The sequence below is a fragment of the Cherax quadricarinatus genome, chromosome 4 (genome assembly GCF_038502225.1).
Source record: "Cherax quadricarinatus isolate ZL_2023a chromosome 4, ASM3850222v1, whole genome shotgun sequence".
Lineage (NCBI taxonomy): Eukaryota > Metazoa > Arthropoda > Malacostraca > Decapoda > Parastacidae > Cherax > Cherax quadricarinatus.
This window is the reverse complement of record NC_091295.1, coordinates 49,688,382-49,710,295: the sequence shown is the minus strand read 5'-3', so window position 1 is coordinate 49,710,295 and position 21,914 is coordinate 49,688,382. Positions and strand designations below refer to the sequence as shown.

The window sequence follows — 21,914 nt, the reverse complement described above, 5'->3', positions numbered from 1 at the left end:
TGTCCACCCCTCAAGGAAGGTTCCTTGATGCCGGTGAGGGACTCTTGACCTAAGGAATTGGATCTGTGCTCCAGTTCCCCGAATTACGCCTGAATACCTTCCACATCACCCCACAGGCGCTGTATAATTCTATATATTTAGCGCTTCCCCCTTGATTATAATAATAATAATCTAAATGGCCTGGTGGCTAAAGCTCCCGCTTCACACACGGAGGGCCCGGGTTCGATTCCCGGCGGGTGGAAACATTCGACACGTTTCCTTACACCTGTTGTCCTGTTCACCTAGCAGCAAATAGGTACCTGGGTGTTAGTCGACTGGTGTGGGTCGCATCCTGGGGGACAAGATTAAGGACCCCAATGGAAATAAGTTAGACAGTCCTCGATGACGCACTGACTTTCTTGGGTTATCCTGGGTGGCTAACCCTCCAGGGTTAAAAATCCGAACGAAATCTTATCTTAAACCATCTTATCAACTCCTCAGCCCTCTGAATAATACCATTCTAGCTCCAAGCTCAGAACTCTCAGCATAACATTCTCTCCACACATTATAATCAGACACATCACTGTCTCCCCAAGGCTCCTCGCAGGAGGCTGCGCTAACGTTCATAATTTATTTTGAAACTTGGTCCGCGTCACCCTTTAAAGGGAATACCTTGATGCTAGGGAAGAGCTCTTGATCCAAGGAGTTGGAACTACCCACCCTTTCCTCTGATTATTATTATAATCAAGGGGGAACCGCTAAACCCGGAGGATTATACGGCACCTAGGGGGGGATGTGGAAGGCATTCAGGTTTAATTCGGGGAACTGGAGCACAGATCCAATTCCCTAAATCAAGAGCCCCTCACCAACATCAAGGAACCTTCCATGAGGGGTTTCTTCTGATGAACCCTGTATAGTCCTTGTGGCTTAGCGCTTCTTTTTTTTTTTTTTTTTTTTTTTTTGATTATAATAATAATCTGATGAACCCTGATTACCTTCCAGTCCTCAGTTTTGACTGACCTATACCGGTTACATATCCGTGACTGATTTTGAATGTGGTTCTAACCTTTTTTCCCCCTGGATCAAACTTTATTGCCTCCCATTCCCCATGGAGTGTATGACCCCTACGGGTTTAGTGTTCCCTCCTAATTATGTAACCCCTAATGAAAAAAAAAACATTTTCCCGTTTAACTGTGAAGACTAAGGGAAAGGTCGATATCCGTCAGTAAAGAAACAAAACATGTAGTGTAATAGGTACAGATGAGCCAGTAATACATATATATTCTTGTGTGTCCTGAATAACCTTGAATGTACTCTAGTGACCGGCACTGTCGTCTGCTGCACTTGTCCCGACCTGCACCACTCAACACTTATAAAAATCATACCATTAATTTGTATTTAGACTCCGTGTAGCAATAACCAGCGCTGCGTTGATCTCTAAAAAAAATTACAACTTCGACGTAAGAGGATAAATGGTATTTCAAAGTAAAAATTTTAATTTTTGTGGATATGGTGTGCCAAGGTGTGCGTCAGATAGCAGGGGTTGGGAGAGGAGGATCAGCTGAGTGAGGGTGGATGTTGCTGGGTGTTCTCCTCTAAGATACCTCAAAGTGAGTGCACGTACTGTCAAGCTGTAGTCACTCTCCTGCCTTCACTCAACTCACATGACTCTCAAGGTCTACACCAAGGCAACCAAGCCTTTCGAAGGCCAGAAACCTGGTACCAGCGGCCTAAGAAAGGCTGTCAAAGTATTTCAACAGGCGAGTATCAAGGTTAAATTTTCATAAATGCCTTCTTGTTTTATGTATGGTACAAGATGTGCTGTATATATTAAAATTTCAACCATGAATATTTGTGTAAACGACCTAATCTTAATTAAAATCAGTTTAAAAATCAAATCTCCCCAATCAACAATCACATTGAACCTTCTATCCATTGTTGACAAGAATATAATTGAATCATTGTTTTTCACAAAAGCATTTTAGAATATAAATACGTATATCTTTGTATTATACAAATTTTGATTCATTTATAATTAATATTCTACTGTACAACTATGAAATAATTACTTTCCTACTGTACAACTATGTTATACTACTTCTTAGTATTAAGTAGAATGTAAGCCAATAATGTTAAGTTGGCCCATAATGCCAAGGCATAATAGGTTATTATTATTATAATCAAGGGGGAAGCGCTAAACCCAGAGGATTATACAGTGCCTGGGGGGGGGATGTGGAAGGCATTCAGGCTTAATTCGGGGAACTGGAGCACAGATCCAATTCCCTAAATCAAGAGCCCCTCACCAACATCAAGGAACCTTCCTTGAGGGGAAGGCATAATAGAGGCTCTCTTTGCATTGCAACCCACTATTGTATATACACAATCTCAATGTACTGTGCAAAGACATTAAATAAATAAATATATAAAATAAATAAATATTAAGTTGCTTTAAATTTGTAATCGCAATTTGATTAGCACTTAAAATATAATCCTAATAATTTTGACGGATCGACACCATTCCTAACCCTTCTAGGGCAGGGTAGGTGCCTGAGCCCGAGCTTACAGCTCACAAGCTTGTCCATTAGCCCCCTTGGGGCGGGGATGGCAGACCAGAGAGGCCTAGTTTGTGGCTAGGCCTGGGGACAGTTGGTCCCAAAGATGAGGAGGTACTTGTGCCTCCTCCCATGGGAGACTTAGGTCTCAGACACTCCCTAAAGAGGGAGCCAAGGCTGGGCCACCACTTGGAAAAGACCCGGGCCGGGAGAATACCGGCGAATCTTTAATAATAATAATAGTTTTGACGCCCCTCTACCCTCGAAAATATTTTTTCTACATTTTTATGAATTGTATCGTTTAAAGAAATTTTTCTAGAGTAATGTAAGTTTTATTTAGGTTCAGGTACACAATAGTTATAAGCATACATTGGAGGGTAAGTTTTCTAAGATTAAATTTAGGATTAAAGTTCAGAATCAAGCTGAGTCAGTATGACTTGGAATTCCTGATGGATGAAGAAGTATCCAAAATATGAAGCAGGTGTTGAGGTCCTCTCCTAAGTTAGGTTAGGTTAACAGATGTAACAGATGTTAGTTTTGCTCATACATTCCACTCCACTCAGGACTGAAACCAGATCCTTCAGTCGTCAACTGAATATTTTACCAATGAGCCTTGAGGTACCTTGAGGCTTCTTGTAAGAAGTGGGCTTACTGGTAAGTTTATTTAGGTACAGGTACACATAAGATCCAGCAGTGTTATCATGACCATTTTCCATTTTGACAGAAAAAGTTTTATCACCTATAAAATATTCCTGACCTATAGTTCAGCTTTTTTTTCACCATTTTTGGCCGGATTTTCAAAATTACTTAAAATCACACCAATGGGTTGAGTGACTGTTACTATGACATTTACACAAATTATCATACATAGTAACATATGTGTAAATCACATAGGATAACCCAAAAATAGTCAGTGACTTATTGCCATTGGTGTAAAGCTACTGATTGTTGCTATGAGTGAAGAATGACTAGGCAGGGTGATTTTCTGTTAGCTGGTGTCTTGCTTGTGTTTGTTTGTAGTAACTGCATATTAGCTGTACAGAATGTAAAATAATTAAATTCCTTTTACAGGAAAACTACACTGAAAATTTTGTGCAATGTATCCTGAGTGCTATGGGTGGTGCTCTGAGTGGCTGCACGCTGGTCGTTGGTGGGGATGGACGCTACTTTGGAAAGGAAGCTGTTGATATTATCATAAAGATCTGTGCAGCTAATGGGGTAAGGTTAGATTAAAAAACAAAGTGCCACTATGTAACACGTATAGTAATTCATTGAAACAAAGCCTTAGTACTGGTCTAATAATAAAATAGTGTAATCTATACTGACTGTCAGAGAGGAACTAATGTGAAATTGGGAGGGAGAGTGGCATACCTTCAGATTCACTCCAATATATACATTGCTCTGTTCTACCTAGTCTTTATTATTATTCACATTTGTCTTGCATATTTGTTCATGGAGTCAACAACTGCAAAACTGAGTATCTCTTCGACTAGTCATCACAGCAAAAATCTGCCTTTAGAATTCTCTTGTACTTAACATGCTGGACAAATTATTCATACATACTGTACAGCACATGTATGTTGTACTGTATACCTTCAGTACCCTGAACTGTAGTACTAATCCAAAATAAAAAAAAGTCCCTTGATATCATAACCCATGGGAATGATATAAGTAATAAATACCTTTTTTATGCCATGCCTATAACAGAATCTCTTAGAAACTATGCAAATAAAGGGGCACAAAATTTGCATTGGCTTTCCTGAAGAAATGAAAACCTTTACATCATTATCATTTAAAAAGAAACTGACACAAAAAATTTAAAGTTTAAAATTGTTAAATTACAAAATTAAAACAAATTCTAGGTGCGTAAAGTGATGGTTGGTCAGAATAGTATCCTCTCTACGCCATGTGTTTCGTGTGTCATTCGGAAGTACAATACTGCTGGTGGCATTGTTCTTACTGCAAGCCACAATCCTGGTGGACCAAATGCTGACTTTGGCATCAAGTTTAACATCTCCAATGGAGGTGAGGAATTAGTGCTTTAAATTTGTGAATTATTGTGCAGTGCAGTATTAATACTTGTAGAAGAGTTAGTAAACTTTTATGGAATAATTAATAATAAGAGGAATTGTTGAGGTGGTTTGGTCATTTAGAGAGAATGGAGCAGAATAGGTTGACTTGAAGGGTGTATAAATCTATAGTGGAGGGAAGGAAGGGGTAGGGGTCATCCTAGGAAAGGATGGATGGAGGGAGGGAAAGGCAAAAGAGGTTTCACGTACAGGGCTCGTCACAGCATTATGCCGGGTGAGCGCCTCGGCATAATGTTGTGATGAAAATCAAAGGCCTACCATACAGGGGGAAGGGTCTTTTTTCGTCAGTGCACTCTGCTGGGCAGCAGCTGTAAGCATAATGTTTCGGCCTGCCCCCACACTTCAGTGTCTTCTCATTGCTCATGTGGCTGCCGTGGTGAGAGGAAGTGTTGCACTGTTGGCTCTCATCTGACCCATCTTTTGTCCAGTGTTCCCTTTGGTTTTGGGGCTATACGTATATGTTTGATTATGGGTAAAAGGAAGTCTTGAACACCTGAAACTATAGCTCAAATCATAGGCCTTCACAAAGTTGGGCACCAGACGAAAGAAACTGTGGTGAATGTTAGTGTGTGTGAGCATTCAGTGAGGAACTGAGTGCAGCGTTTCAAGGCTGGCAGCAGTGTCGAGTTACCGTCTGCCTAGCCTCAGCCCAGCCCCTCAAAGAAGACATTTGTTTGTACCCTAACTGTGTTAAAGAAGCATTTACTCTAACTGCTTCTTTAACACAGTTAAGGTATGAACAGATGTCCTCTTCGAGGGGCCAGGCCGAGGTTTGGCAGACTGTAACTCGACACCGCCACCAGCCTTGAAACATTGCACCCAGTTCCTCATTGAAGGCTTACACACACTTTCACCACTGTTTCTTTCATCTGGTGCCAAGCTTTGTGAAAGCCTATGATTTGAGCTATAGTTTCAGGTGTTAAAGACTTCCTTTTACCCATAATCAAACATGTATAGCCCCAAAACCAAAGGGAACGCCAGACAAAAGATGGGTCGGATGAGAGACAACAGTGCAACACTTCCTCTCACCACAGCAGCCATGTGAGCAATGAGAAGTCACTGTAAAGTGTGGCAGCAGGCCGAGACGTCATGTTTACGGCTGCTGCCCAGCAGAATGCACTAACAAAGAAAGACCCCCCTGTGTGGTAGGCCTTTGATTTTCGTCACGGCATTATGCCAAGGTGCTCACCCGGCATAATGCTGTGATGAGCACTGTACAAAGGGCTTGGGGAACACAGCAGGCATGCGTGAGCATGTTAGGAGTATAGATGAGTAGTTTTTGGGACTTAACAAGCTGTTGGAGTATGAGCAAGGTAATATTTTGTGAAGGGATTCAGGGAAACCAGTAAGCCAGACTTGAATCCTGGAAATGGGAAGTAAAATGCCTGCCCTTTAAAGGAAGGGTTTAGGATATTTGCTGTTTGGAGTGACATCTGAACTGTCATATCTGCACGTCTCTACAAAGATAGTGATTGTGTGAATGATGCTGAAAGTGTTTTTTTTTTTTTTTTTTTACCCTGCCTCAGTAGGAGACAGCCAGCATGTTAAAAATATAATCTTTGTTTCTACAAGTACTTGTACAAGATATACAAGCCTAACTGACATCATTGACAAAATACTATATAGAAAACCCCTTGTTATGCAGAGCATTTTGGGCAACTAACACCCAGGTACCTATTTTACTAGTAGGTGAAAATGAACAGCAGGTGCCTTGAGGAAACGCATCTTTATGATTCCGTCTCGCATTAGTCTTCAGGTGCATGATAGAACTGATGAAATGGATAAGTTATGCTTTCAAAGAGTGAGTAGATTACAATCTTGGCTTGTCAGTTAGCAGTTTGAGAACAATAAAATGAAAAGAACTTCAATTGTACTTTATTGACTTAAGTCTCGGGGAGATTGACACCAGTCAGTCCACCTATCGTCATTCTATCATGCAGGAGGAGCCACATGTCTATGGTGCATCCAACAAAATAAGCAGACTTTTGGATGTCGCTACCACCCGGCTCCGGCTGGGTTACAAGTATCTTTGGGAGGTTAAATCACCACCACCAGATATAGACCAAATGAAATGTAAACTTTGCCAGATGGATTATTGTCACATCTTGCTTCATTATGTGCTGGGATGAAATAAAATTAATGAATTCAGAAACGACTCGCTCAGAAATGTTCAAGATATTTCAAAGTATTTTATCCACAGTGGTATATTACAAACCATTCTGGAAAAATACCCTGACTTTACTCACAGTAAATAAAGCTTTAACTACCACCCACAGGATGGGTAGGTATAGGGTGCATAATAAAGATATTAAACTGATAGCCATACCCAACAAATAATATCTCTTAATACAAAGGTTGAAGAAGCAGTAAAAGAATGGAAGAACAACTTAGATAACCAGTTCAGTGACTACTTTGCTCTCCAAGAAGATAAAACTGAACAAGATAAACTATCGGACGCAGTAATAGTTAACAGTCCACTTTTTCCCAGTGATATGAACCAAACAAACAGTAAAGAAATTACTCTGCAGATCATAAAGGACCAAACAAAAGTTACAGTACCAGAGTCAGAAATAAAAGAAGCCAGGTTACTAGGATCCCATAGTAGAAAAAGTGTTATGCTTAGATTCCACTCACATGACAGGAAAAAAGACTTAATTATTGCATCTATTAAAGTAAAGAAAGAGGTATACATAAACGAGTGTCTTACCAAAAAACGTCAGAACCTCCTGTATAGAGTCAGAAAACTTAAGCGGGAGAATAATGACACAATACACCAATGCTTCACAAGGGATGGGAAAATTCTAGTTAGGAAAACAAATGTAGGTCAACTGTACACAATCACGAACGAGAATGATCTATCACGATTTCTCAGGGATACTAATCTTACAGAGAATAACTAAACAATGTCCAACCTAAATTAGGGGCGGGTCATGGGTCGGAGCGTGGAGAGAAAAAAAAACCTCGAAAAATATGAAAATTGAGTTATTGTTACCGAGAAATAGCTGAACTTTCTGGCAACACTCTGGTATAATTATTATCCTCGTACGATGTTTCTAAAAGGAATTACAGCCATTTATAACAGGCATGGTGACAGCGCTTTGCGTCATATTGCGTACCAAGCGCTGACGCGGCATTGTTTATGTTTTTCCCTGGTGTTATTTTTATCCTTTTCTTATATCTTTATGTCTAATATAATACAAATTCACTGTCTGAGATCATGGCAGAGTGGGCGGAGATAATATGATCAAGTAACCAATCAGGTACCCTGGGAATATTGCATAAAATGGCCGACACCTCCAGCCAACAAAATATTCCATACCCACGCTAATATCAATTATAAGGCTTATTTATCTATCACAATTGATCTATTATGACATACTGCAATATAATAATAGCATATAAACATAAAAAGTACACCTTAAAAAATAATATATAGCATAATATGATGCCCCGAGGAAAAAATTTCTATCGATATTTGCCCTGAAGGTGAAGAAAGGGTCCGTTCTCTCATATGTGATGAGAGAAAACGGAGATTTACAATGGTTAACTGTAATAAACACTCGTAGGTCACGGAAAAAGTAAAATAAAGCGAATTTTTCGGGGAAAAAAAATATTTCCCGGGCACCTGGGGTGCTGCGCGCTTCGGCCAATATCTCGAAAGTAAGTTATTTACCTATTTAGGGGCACTCCATCCTTATTTATGAAGGAATTGGCTTGATTTTCACAACAAACATAGAAGAATGATTGCTTTACAAGTTGACAGGTACCTTTCTGAAGTATCCCAAATATTTTCAGATTTGTGTGGGCAACAAGACCGACATCTTCCAAAATGTCAAAAAAGTTATGAAACTTTATTTTTTTTAGCATGAAGATAAGATTTATTATATAATTGGGGACTGACAAATGATGGAATTAGAAGTGTTCTATCAGCAGAAAGTGTCAAAACCACTTTTCCAAGTACCACTGAGTACTTGAGTACTGCCAAATGTAATTTTTCGTAAATTTTGCATATTTCATTTCCTTTTTGGCCGATATGATTGAAACTTCAGCAAAGGCTCTTTAATATAAGCTTATAATAGTACACCAAAAATGAATGTAATCGGTTCATAAATAAAGAAGTCGAATCCGACCCATGACCCGCCCCTACGTAGTGTAGTGTATGTTTTGCTCCATTATTGTTCAAATTTCATTGTACAATCTCTTAGTAATTAAATAATCAACTACCTCATTTTGTGATTTTACTAGTAAGCATAAGTCACCTTATGTAATTTTCTTGTTTACTATTGTTTGCTTAAACATTAGCTGAATTGATACTTTCTCTGTCCATATTACTACCTCATATTTTTTTAAATACTATCAATTGATATTACTTACTAAAATTAACCCTTCATCGCGCAAGGGGTCCGAAAATTTGAAATTCGAACTGAACTCCCTATGGTGGATAGAGTAACTCAATACAAGGTCACTGATCCCATATAAATTGATTTCTGATGGTTAGTTTTCGAGCAATTGCCAATCTCCGAAGACCGAAAATATTAGGCTGCTCCCGACAAAGGGATTAAAAAATTTTATGTTGCAAACTTGCAATTGTTAATAAAACACACCAAAACAATTTTTTAAATTTAATATACAAACAGACAATATAAAAAACATAAATGGAACTTGTATCAAAACATTTTTTAATTGTTACAAAAATATAAAAAGGAAGCAAATATCAACAATGCCTAATTGCAAAGTGATGCAAGTTTCAATCCCTATATTCCTGAGATTCATTTGGAAGACCAATGATTCTATATCGCTAAATGGCAAGATGGAAGTCTGAGAAACAATTTCTATCAGTCTTTATGCACAGATTTACTTTGCATACACTACACACGAATGACGATGTTACCGTTTTCTTCGAGGTGCTGCAATACTTGCAAGTAAACGGCCTTTGCCCTGCCATTGGGAAGTGCATTAGACTAATGTCTTTCCTAACACTGTCATCAGGCATTTCTGTACGTTTTCCCCTCCCAGGTTTCACTATGCCAACACCATTGGAAGTACATGGTGAATTAGTTGGTGAAGGTCTTGGAGTTGTTCTTAGGCTGCTCCCTCTAAGGTTTTGTCCTTTAGACCTTGCAATTTCAGAGATAGAATTCCTGAAATACTTCAGTTGCATACACTTCTGCTTTATTGCTCGAGAATCACGGCAATAAAGCAGCCATGCATTCACAACAGCAAGATCAATAATATAGGCAAATAGCCGCATGTACCAACGTTTTGATTTCATTGGTGTTTTGTAGAGATGCACCAACATGTTGCTTTTGTCAATACCTCCCATGTTTGCATTATAGTTCTTGATGACTGCAGGGCACGATATTTTCTCTTTCCTCTTTGTACCCTTGTTATATCTGTCAACAAGACTCAGGCTTGACCCCAATATCAGTTGTCACTAAAGTCACAACTTTGGTGTCCTTCCATCGTACAACAAGGACACCATCATTGTTGTTGAAGCAAAAATTGCCCCTGACCACACTGTTTTTTTCCATTTGTTTGATAGGCACCAGATGTGGCTTACCACATCTATTGTCACGTACTGTTCCAGTGTATCTGCAGTTATACTTATCTCTTAGTAGCTTGACCAAAGGCATACTTGAAAAGAAATTGTCAGCATAGATTGCTGATGTGTTTGTCTTGTTCATAGTTTGTGCAAGTACCAGAACAATCTTTGTACTTATTGGAAGTTTAGATTCTTCCTGTGGCAGCTGTATGGGATGTGTGTCAAAAGTTGTTGTGCCTTGATACATGAGTATATCATGTATGAGTCCATCTTGACTTGCACGACAAAAAAGTTTGAAACCCCACTTATCTGGTTTTGTTTTGATGTACTGCCTTAGGTTTCCAGCAGTTTTACCCTTGAAACCAACCATGACTTCATCAATAGATTGCTTGGGTGTAGCTGGAATTTTCAAGCAAGCATTAGTTAGTTCAGTGTAAAGAGGCCTTACTTTGTAGAATCTGTCATTATCCTTTTTTGTGTTGTCATTGAAATGAATATGACTTCTAAGGTACCTAAACCTCTTAGACGCCATGCTATCTGCAACCTGTGGGCTCCTAAAAGCAGCTTTCCAATAGTCTTCGAGGGATGGTAGTGGAGCAATACCCATCAACAACAAAATACCTATGAACCTCATGATCTCTTCAGAATCTGTTGAAAAAGTACTATTTACGTCTTGTTGCCTTGTATACAAATTTGTTTGATATGCTATGTTATCTATCATGGCTGGAGTAACGAACATACGAAAATACTCATATGGAGACCTAATTGCAAGAAGCTTTTCATGTTCATATGCCGGCAAAGGATCATTTTCAATGTCATCTACGGTCCACTGAGATGAAACTTGAAGAGCAATATTCTCATGGATCTCTTCCTCATCCGGGTATTCCTCAATCCTAAAAGTTTTCTTTTTCCTCATTACTTTCTGCTTTTTGGCTGGCCTTTCTTTCCTTTCTTCCTCCTCATCATCACTTGACATCTCTGCATCCTGTGCATCCGGTGGCAAGTATTCATCACCACTATCCAGCAATTCTGGTTCGTCTACCTCTGGTTCCGAGTCACTGTCTTCAGAAACGCAGACATACCTCGACCTGCTGGTCGACTGCTCCCCATAAAACAGCCTCTCATGGAACTGGAAGGACAATAGAAACCTCCTGTATAAATCCAGACCACTACAGAGTTCATATATGCAATTGAAAATTTTTTATAAATATTTATTTGACTATAATTGGACATTCCCGGAAACTCACGCAATACCGAAATAATTCGGACTAAAATGCTTGCACTTTTTTCAACTGCATGCTACACTCATATTATGCTTCACACGGACTTTAGGTATATATCAAAATATGCCTAAACTATTCATGTAAGCACTAAACACAACAATCAGTACTTACCGACATTGTAGAATGTATAATCCAAGAGTAGATTAGTAAGGGTGGAGGGAAAAATGCGTGTGTGTTCGAAGCCAAGCCGCCAGTGTTTATATTTTGATCTCTCAACCAATGGGAAGGCGGCAGAAGCGAACTGTACTTAGCTGAAGAGACTCAGGGAAGGCTTGTGATTGGTTGGAACTAAAGAACGGGAAGCTGGCCGCGCGGGGCGCGAAGTATGACACGCGCCGAAAACACGTAATCAATACCGAATTTTATCGGCCAAACACGACAAAGGGTTAATAATTACCATTTTTACTATAATTTCAATTTACTGTCAACATTTTTGACATTTAATAACCATTACTTGTCTAATTACCTTTATCTATTTTAATACCACATTTACTATCTTTGAGTACTCTTAATCACCTTGTACTGCCAAATAACCTCAAGTATAACTACCAGTGCAATATTGAATGAAATAAACATTACTTTTTCACTTTTTTTGTAATCATTATTACTTACTAAAATTTTATTAAACACCATATTTACTACCAGTCAATTTTACTTTTTTACATTTAAACATTATTTTATACTTCCCATAACATTTTGTTGCCAAATTTTCAAGTTTGTATATTCAACTCCAACCTTTATATTATCCTTTGTACCTGTGTACCTGTCTACCATCTTACTATCATATTATAACAAAGACATTACCATTGTTATTTTTTACTATTATTCTTTTGGTACTTTAATTGTAAATTTTATTTTTGTCAATTTAAATCTAGTTATACTCTTGATCTTGTCAACAACATATACCAGACTAGTGCAATTGCAAGTACCATTTCAATTTGTATTTTTATATTATAAGTTTATATTGTAAGTCCTACTCTAAGATTGTTTTCATATCTTAGTGACTATATTGTGTGTGCAATTAGTGTATATTTCAATTATATATATATATATATATATATATATATATATATATACAGTGGACCCCCGGTTAACGATTTTAATCCGTGCAAGAGGGGTAATTGTTATGCGAAATAATCGTTATGTGAATGAATTTTCCCCATAAGAAATAATGGAAATAAAATTAATCCGTGCAAGACACCCAAAAGTATGAAAAAAAAATTTTTACCACATGAAATATACATTTTCCCACACACAAAGAGAAGGATACATGCACAATAGTAGAGTAGTACATGCACAGTATATATTGTGCATGTACTACTCTACTAAATGAAGAATAAATGACACTTACCTTTATTGAAGATGCAGCAATGACTGATGAGACACTGTGTCCTGGGAGTGCCTTTTCCTCCTGAGTACTGTAGGTCCTGTTTGGCATTTTCTTCCAGAACAGGCCTTATCACACTGTGTATGCCACTACGATTCTTAAATCTCTCAAACCAACCTTTGCTGGCTTTAAATTCACCAATATGAGCACTAGTTCCAGGCATTTTTCCCTGTTCACCTGGGTGTTAGTCGACTGGTGTGGGTTGCATCCTGGGAGACAAGATTAAGGACCCCAATGGAAATAAGTTAGACAGTCTTCAATGACACTGACTTTTTTGGGTTATCCTGGGTGGCAAATCCTCTGGGGTTAATTGTTTCTTGGTATTCTCAATAAGCCACACCAACAACGGTGCTACAGCAGCAGCTGACGGTGGTACAGCAGCAACAGACGGTGGTACAGCAGCAACAATGCTACAGCAGCAGCAGACGATGCTACAGCAGCAGCAGCAGCAGACGATGCTACAGCAGCAGCAGCAGCAGCAGACGATGCTACAGCAGCAGCAGCAGCAGCAGACAATGCTACAGCTGCAGCAGACGATGCTACAGCAGCAGCAGACGATGCTACAGCAGCAGCAGCAGCAGACGATGCTACAGCAGCAGCAGCAGCAGCAGACAATGCTACAGCAGCAGCAGACGATGCTACAGCAGCAGCAGCAGCAGACGATGCTACAGCAGCAGCAGCAGCAGCAGACAATGCTACAGCAGCAGCAGACGATGCTACAGCAGCAGCAGCAGCAGACGATGCTACAGCAGCAGCAGCAGCAGCAGACAATGCTACAGCTGCAGCAGACGATGCTACAGCAGCAGCAGACGATGCTACAGCAGCAGCAGCAGACAATGCTACAGCAGCAGCAGACGATGCTACAGCAGCAGCAGCAGCAGCAGACGATGCTACAGCAGCAGCAGCAGCAGCAGACAATGCTACAGCAGCAGCAGACGATGCTACAGCAGCAGCAGCAGCAGACGATGCTACAGCAGCAGCAGCAGCTGACAGTGCAGCAGCAGCAGCAGCAGCAGCAGCTGTACCACCAATAGTAGCGATACTTATCAATGATCTTTTTCTTCTTCTCTATTGTAATTCTCACCCTTATTGCTGTAGGGTTGGCACTAGAAGCTTTCTTGGGGCCCATGGTCACTTATTTTCCAGAAAAAGCACCGAAAACACTGTAATAATACGAAATATTCCGATTGTATGCTTGGATGTTACCGCGGAGGCTGGCTGGTAAACAATGCCACCGGCGGAACATGTGAGCGTGGCTCAGGCCGCACATTGGACGCGTCTCGGAGGAAAATCGGTAAGCGGGTTTTTAAGCGGTATGTGAGACAAAATTTTTGCAATTAAAGTAAGCGGTATGCGAAATAATCGCTATGTGATGCCATCGTTATGCGGGGGTCCACTGTATATATAATCTATATATATATATATATATATATATATATATATATATATATATATATATATATAAATATATATATAATATATATATATATATATATTATTTTTTTTTTTTTTCAACAAGTCGGCCGTCTCCCACCAAGGCAGGGTGACCCAAAAAAAGAGAGAAAATCCCCAAAAAGAAAATACTTTCATCATCATTCAACACTTTCTCCACACTCGCACATTATCACTGTTTTTGCAGAGGTGCTCAGAATACAACAGTCTAGAAGCATACACACATAAAGATACACAACATATCCCTCCAAACTGCCAATATCCCAAAACCCCTCCTTTAAAGTGCAGGCATTGTACTTCCCATTTCCAGGACTCAAGTCCGACTATATGAAAATAACCGGTTTCCCTGAATCCCTTCACTAAATATTACCCTGCTCACACTCCAATAGATCGTCAGGTCCCAAGTACCATTCGTCTCCATTCACTCCTATCTAACACGCTCACGCACGCTTGCTGGAAGTCCAAGCCCCTTACCCACAAAACCTCCTTTACCCCCTCTCTCCAACCCTTTCGAGGACGACCCCTACCCCGCCTTCCTTCCCCTATAGATTTATATGCTTTCCATGTCATTCTACTTTGATCCATTCTCTCTAAATGACCAAACCACCTCAACAACCCCTCTTCTGCCCTCTGACTAATACTTTTATTAACTCCACACCTTCTCCTAATTTCCACACTCCGAATTTTCTGCATAATATTTACACCACACATTGCCCTTAAACAGGACATCTCCACTGCCTCCAACCGTCTCCTCGCTGCTGCATTTACCACCCAAGCTTCACACCCATATAAGAGTGTTGGTACTACTATACTTTCATACATTCCCTTCTTTGCCTCCATAGATAACGTTTTTTGACTCCACATATACCTCAACGCACCACTCACCTTTTTTTCCCTCATCAATTCTATGATTAACCTCATCCTTCATAAATCCATCCGCCGACACGTCAACTCCCAAGTATCTGAAAACATTCACTTCTTCCATACTCCTCCTCCCCAATTTGATATCCAATTTTTCTTTATCTAAATCATTTGACACCCTCATCACCTTACTCTTTTCTATGTTCACTTTCAACTTTCTACCTTTACACACATTCCCAAACTCATCCACTAACCTTTGCAATTTTTCTTTAGAGTCTCCCATAAGCACAGTATCATCAGCAAAAAGTAACTGTGTCAATTCCCATTTTGAATTTGATTCCCCATAATTTAATCCCACCCCTCTCCCAAACACCCTAGCATTTACTTCCTTTACAACCCTATCTATAAATATATTAAACAACCATGGTGACATTACACATCCCTGTCTAAGACCTACTTTAACCGGGAAGTAGTCTCTCCCTCTTCTACACACCCTAACCTGAGCCTCGCTATCCTCATAAAAACTCTTTACAGCATTTAATAACTTACCACCTATTCCATATACTTGCAACATCTGCCACATTGCTCCTCTATCCACTCTATCATATGCCTTTTCTAAATCCATAAATGCAATAAAAACTTCCCTATCTTTATCTAAATACTGTTCACATATATGCTTCAATGTAAACACCTGATCTACACAATCCCTACCCACTCTAAAACCTCCTTGCTCATCCGCAATCCTACATTCTGTCTTACCTCTAATTCTTTCAATTATAACCCTACCGTACACTTTTCCTGGTATACTCAGTAAGCTTATTCCTCTATAATTTTTACAGTCTCTTTTGTCCCCTTTCCCTTTATATAAAGGGACTATACATGCTCTCTGCCAATCCCTAGGTACCTTCCCCTCTTTCATACATTTATTAAACAAAAGTACCAACCACTCCAACACTATATCCCCCCCTGCTTTTAACATTTCTGTCATGATCCCATCAGTTCCAGCTGCTTTACCCCCTTTCATTTTACGTAATGCCTCACGTACCTCCCCCACACTTACATTCTGCTCTTCTTCACTCCTAAAAGATGGTATACCTCCCTGACCAGTGCATGAAATTACTGCCTCTGTTTCTTCCTTAACATTTAAAAGTTCCTCAAAATATTCTCGCCATCTACCCAATACCTCCATCTCCCCATCTACTAACTCCCCTACTCTGTTTTTAACTGACAAATCCATATTTTCCCTAGGCTTTCTTAACTTGTTTAACTCACTCCAAATTTTTTTCTTATTTTCATTAAAATTTCTTGACAGTGCCTCTCCCACTCTATCATCTGCTCTCCTTTTGCACTCTCTCACCACTCTCTTATATATATATATATATATATATATATATATACATGTATATATATAATATATATATATTTTTTTTTTATTCTTTTGCTACCTTAACTTGTATATTTTATCTTGTCAAGTTAAATCTAGTTATACTCTAATTCTTGTAAACAACTTATATAACACCTTAGTGCAATTACAACTGAGAGTCTTGTGCCTTTTTTATATCATTAGATTAAACTCAGTTGTACTATAGCTCATTCTAGCTCATTACATAGTCAGTACCAAAGTCATTATATTAGACCATAGTGTAATTACTAGTGAGAGCCTGGTGCTATTTTTAATTTGTATTTCTACATTATTAGATTAAACCTAGTTGTACTATTGCTCACTCTAGGTCAATACATAGACTATACCAAAGTCATTACATTAGACCTTAGTGCAATTACAAGTGAGAGTCTTGTGCTATTTTTAATTTGTATTTTTATATTATTAGTTTATACCTAGTTGTACTTTAGCTCATTCCAGCACAACACATAAACAACAACAACTTCATTATGTGTATTAGTGACTATACTCTACATGACCAAAATGCTATAGCTATATACTTGTCCAAACTTCCCACCACTACAGATATCAGTACTAAAACTCAACACACAACTCAGGATATAAATAACCATAATTTAAACCTAGAAGATGATTGATCACGTTGACCCTGATCTAAACCTACATAATCTGACACACAATCAAAACCTATTGGAAAGTAACTGCCTTTACTACACAGCATCACAAGCCAGCACTATCCTAAACAATGATAAAAGTCTATCAGTACTTAACTACAACATCAGGTCCTTAAGCAAACACTATGATGACCTCCTGGCACTCCTTGAATCACTAAAGACACCCTTCTCCTGCATTATTCTTACCGAGACCTGGCTAAAACAGGACACAGTAGATATCTACCCTCTACCAGGTTACACAGCAATCCACAACTGCAGACCATACCAAGTTGGGGGTGGTATTGCAATCTATTACTCTAACCAATTATCTTGTATCAGCACCAATTGCTTTAGTGATGAATATGGAGAATACATTTTTGCTAATTTTACTGTAAAAAGCCTTAAGACGCCTATAACAATCTGTGCCATTTACCGGATACCCCACACTAACATCCCAAACTTCAGTGAGAAATTAAAGGCACTAATAACAGACAAATGAATAAGCACCACCTTCTCTTAGCTGGAGACTTCAACATCAACCTTGGCCTACTAGATGATCAGCCTGTAACTGATTTCATCAACAATATGAACAACACACTTCTCATACCAACAATAACTAAACCAACCAGGCTCACTGAAACAAGTGCAACCATAATAGACCACATATGGACCAATATACTAGCCCCCCTTAAATCAGGGATAATCACAGATAGCACTACAGACCACTACCCTACCTTCCTCTTGACAAACATTAGTAAACCACCACTTGAATACAACAAAGTCTCATTTAGACTCCATGATGAGGCCTCAATAAGGAAGTTCACAGCTGACCTAGAGACAGTTGACTGGCCTACAGAATTCTCCAAGGCCAATGGTATTGACGACTGGACAGACATTTTTCTTAACAAACTACTTAGACTATACAACAAACATTGTCCTATAAAAACGAAACAGATCACAAACAAACGGCTTGGTTGCCCATGGCTAACCAGCACCATTCTGAAATCCATTGATAAGAAACACCAATATGAAAAGCAATATAGACAGGGCTTAATACACAAAGATATTCTTAAGCACTATTCATCAGTCCTCACCAAAGTAATAAAGAACGCCAAACAGCTATACTACTCCAGTAGATTCACTGACACAAGAGGAGATATAAAAAAGACCTGGAAAACACTCTCTCAGATTCTAGGGACCCACAAACTGAAAAAACAAGAATATTGTCCTAACTAAACCTAATGAAACACCACTGCAACCCACCGACACAGCTAACAAGATAAACGACTTCTTCTCAACCATAGGTTCTAATCTCGCCAATAAAATCCCATGTACCAATGCCCATGCCAGGGACTACCTAGATGGGAATTTCCCAGATTCCTTCTATCTTGCTCCAACTGAGCCCACGGAAGTCACCGAGATTATAAAGTCACTTAAAAATAACTCAGGGAATCTGTCTCATGTCCCACCATTATTGTACAAGAAAGTGGCCCATGTCCTCTCGCATACTATCTCATTGCTTTTTAACAAGTCACTAGATGCTAGCACCTTCCCGAAACTACTCAAGACGGCAAGGGTTACACCAATACATAAAGGTGGTGACCCTACAGATTTAAACAACTATAGGCCAATATCAAACTTACCATTGCTATCCAAAATCTTTGAGAAACTCGTGCACAGGAGACTATATTCATTTATAACGTCACAAAACATACTCAACCCCTGCCAATTTGGATTCAGGAAAAATAAAAGCACTAACGATGCAATTACAAAAATGCTAGATCTGCTTTACACAGCATTGGAAAATAAGGAATATCCACTAGGAATTTTTATTGACCTAAGAAAAGCTTTTGACACAGTAGACCACAGCATCCTACTTCACAAACTTGACCATTATGGTATAAGAGGCCATGCGCTTGCATATTTCAAATCTTACCTTACTAATAGGTATCAGTATGTCACCATTAAAGACACAGCATCAACAACACAGCCACTTGATACTGGAGTTCCGCAGGGAAGTGTCCTTGGTCCCCTGCTCTTCCTCATATACATCAATGATCTTCCAAATGTATCTCGACACCTGAACCCCATTCTCTTTGCTGACGACACGACTTATGTCATCTCTCACCCTAATCTTGCAACCCTCAACACCATTGTTAATGAGGAGCTGATCAAAATATCGACTTGGATGACAGCCAATAAACTTACGCTTAACGTCGACAAAACCTACTACATTATGTTTGGTAGCAGAGCAGGAGATACGCAAATTAACATTAAGATCGACAACACTCTAATTACCAGGCATAATGAGGGTAAATTCCTAGGCCTGTACCTCGACAACAACCTGAACTTCAGCACCCATATCCAACACATAACCAAAAAAGTATCCAAAACGGTTGGGATCCTCTCCAAGATACGATACTACGTGCCGCAAACTGCCCTTCTCACACTATACCACTCACTTATATATCCATACCTCACCTATGCTATCTGTGCTTGGGGTTCAACTGCAGCAACACACCTAAAGCCAATAATAACCCAACAAAAAGCTGCAGTAAGAATAATCACTAAATCCCATCCCTGGCAACACACCCCCCCACTCTTCATAGATCTAAACTTACTCCCTGTTCAGTACATCCACACTTACTACTGTGCAATCTACATCTACAGGACCTTAAATTCCAATATTAACCTTGACCTAAAATGCTTTCTTGATGGTTGTGACAGAACCCACAGGCACAACACCAGACACAAACATCTCTATGACATTCCCTGTGTCCGACTAAACCTTTACAAAAATTCAATGTATGTCAAAGGCCCTAAAATCTGGAACACCCTACCTGAAAATTCCAAAACTGCAGACACATTCATCACCTTCAAAGCTACCATCAGAAAACATCTTATCTCCCTGATACACCCTGTCAACTAATAATACGAATACCACCTGGTGGTTCACACTTACACTCACTCACCCATTTGACCATAAATAGAAATATCAATCTCAGTCTTAAAATAATGAATCCTAACTAGTCATAAGTTGGCCTGTGATACTCCAATACTGAAACTATGTATAGTGCCAAAACAAAAGCATTCACATTGCTAAACTCACAACTAGTATTTAGTCACTTAGCCATAATACCAACTTATCTCATAATTCTGTAACATTTTAAACCTAAGATTTAATATAAGTCTGCCCGAAATGCCTAGCCATGCTAGGCGTTCTAGTGGTACACTCTGTAATTATTATTTTACTACATGTAAACCACACAATAACCAAATTCTGTAAACTCAGCATTGTAATACTTATAGAGAATAAAGTTTGAATTTGAATTTGAATTTCCACCTGTACCAGGGATCAGCCCCCATGCCTCACTGTGAAAACTGAATGTGCTAGCAATCGAGCTACAGGAGACCTAAACTTAATCTATTTACTGTGTCGTATACTGATTCAAAAGGTGTGTGTGTGTGTGCGCGTGCGCACGTGTGCATGCATGTGCATGCATGTGCGTGCGTGTGTGCGCATGCGTGTGTGCGTGTGCACACACTTGCGCATGCACGCGTGTGAGAGAGAGAGTGAATTTCTAACATTTTCCATTAACCATTTATTTTAAAGTTAACATAACATCTAGTGTTAATGTTGTTGCCTTTTCACAATAGAGGCATCATGTGCTGAACCATGAATATAGATAAATTTAGGAAATTTGGTTGAATATTTATTTTCCATTTCATTTGCATAGACAATTCCATTAATTAATTATGGAAATGCAGTACCTGAAAACTGGCTTTTGCCTCACCTTAGTCACTTGCAAGCACAATTTTAATTTGTGTATTATGCAACCCCTAATTTACCATACCAAATTAGTCATCTCCCATGGGTTGTTACTAGTAAATGGTGAGTTGTACATATACACAATTATGAGTTTTCATAGATTTTAGTTGCTGGTCTGTTATTTATTTGTAAACTGTAGTTATTTTCACTGCACCACAAGGCTGTAGTAATTATAATTTATGATAAGATCTGCAGTGCATGGTAATAATTCATCATTTAAACGGTTCTGGTTCTCAGGTCCTGCTCCAGATGCTGTCACTAATAAGATCTATGAAATCAGCAAGAACATAGTGGAATACAGAATATGTCCTGAGGTACACTGTGACATTTCTGTGATTGGCAAACAGGAGTTTCTGGTGGGTATTTTGAATTTCTTTTTAGAGTGTGAAATTTGGTTGCAAATTCTGCAAAAACATATTTTACAGCCATTCAAAAACTTTCAGGCTATTTTAGCCTGAAAGTTAACTGAATCCTCTAATAACAGTCTGCATTAACATTATTGTCCACTTATTTGCCTAAGTCTTTTGTTTTTCTTTTTGGGCCACCCTGCCTTGGTGGGATACGGCTGGTTTGTTGAAAAAAAAAAAAATTGCCTAAGTCTTTTGAACATTGGCTCTTCTTCTGACAGTTATTGTAATTATAAATAAATTGACTGTGGTAGACATGCTATATACTAAATGATGTACAATACAGTATTCACAATAGGTAACTATAAATAATTCTAGACATCTGTAATAGTTAATCATCATAAGATTCTAAATCTTCTTTCTTTCAACACACCGGCCGTATCCCACTGAGGTGGGGTGGCCCAAAAGGAAAAACGAAAGTTTCTTCTTTCAAATTTAGTAATATATACAGGAGAAGGGGTTACTAGCCCCTTGCTCCCG

At 39.0% G+C, this 21,914-nt stretch overlaps 2 protein-coding genes across 2 annotated transcripts in view; one reads left to right on the top strand and one right to left on the bottom strand.

The window, feature by feature from the left end:
* Positions 1 to 1,531: 1,531 nt before the first annotated feature.
* The window catches only part of Pgm1 (phosphoglucose mutase 1), a 67,089-nt gene continuing 46,706 nt past the window's right edge, over positions 1,532 to 21,914 (top strand). The window contains exons 1-4 of the mRNA XM_070096548.1: positions 1,532 to 1,739; positions 3,603 to 3,749; positions 4,394 to 4,556; positions 21,265 to 21,383. Coding sequence (XP_069952649.1) covers positions 1,644 to 1,739; positions 3,603 to 3,749; positions 4,394 to 4,556; positions 21,265 to 21,383 — 525 coding nt within the window. The 5' untranslated portion in view covers positions 1,532 to 1,643. The remainder of the gene's footprint in view (positions 1,740 to 3,602; positions 3,750 to 4,393; positions 4,557 to 21,264; positions 21,384 to 21,914) is intronic.
* On the bottom strand, positions 9,509 to 11,776 carry LOC138854495 (piggyBac transposable element-derived protein 2-like). The gene is made up of 3 exons (XM_070098155.1): positions 11,558 to 11,776; positions 10,612 to 11,292; positions 9,509 to 9,559 (listed from the first exon to the last, which is right to left on the bottom strand). The coding sequence occupies exons 1-3, from the start codon at positions 11,561 to 11,563 to the stop codon at positions 9,509 to 9,511; spliced, it is 738 nt and encodes a 245-aa protein (XP_069954256.1). The 5' UTR covers positions 11,564 to 11,776.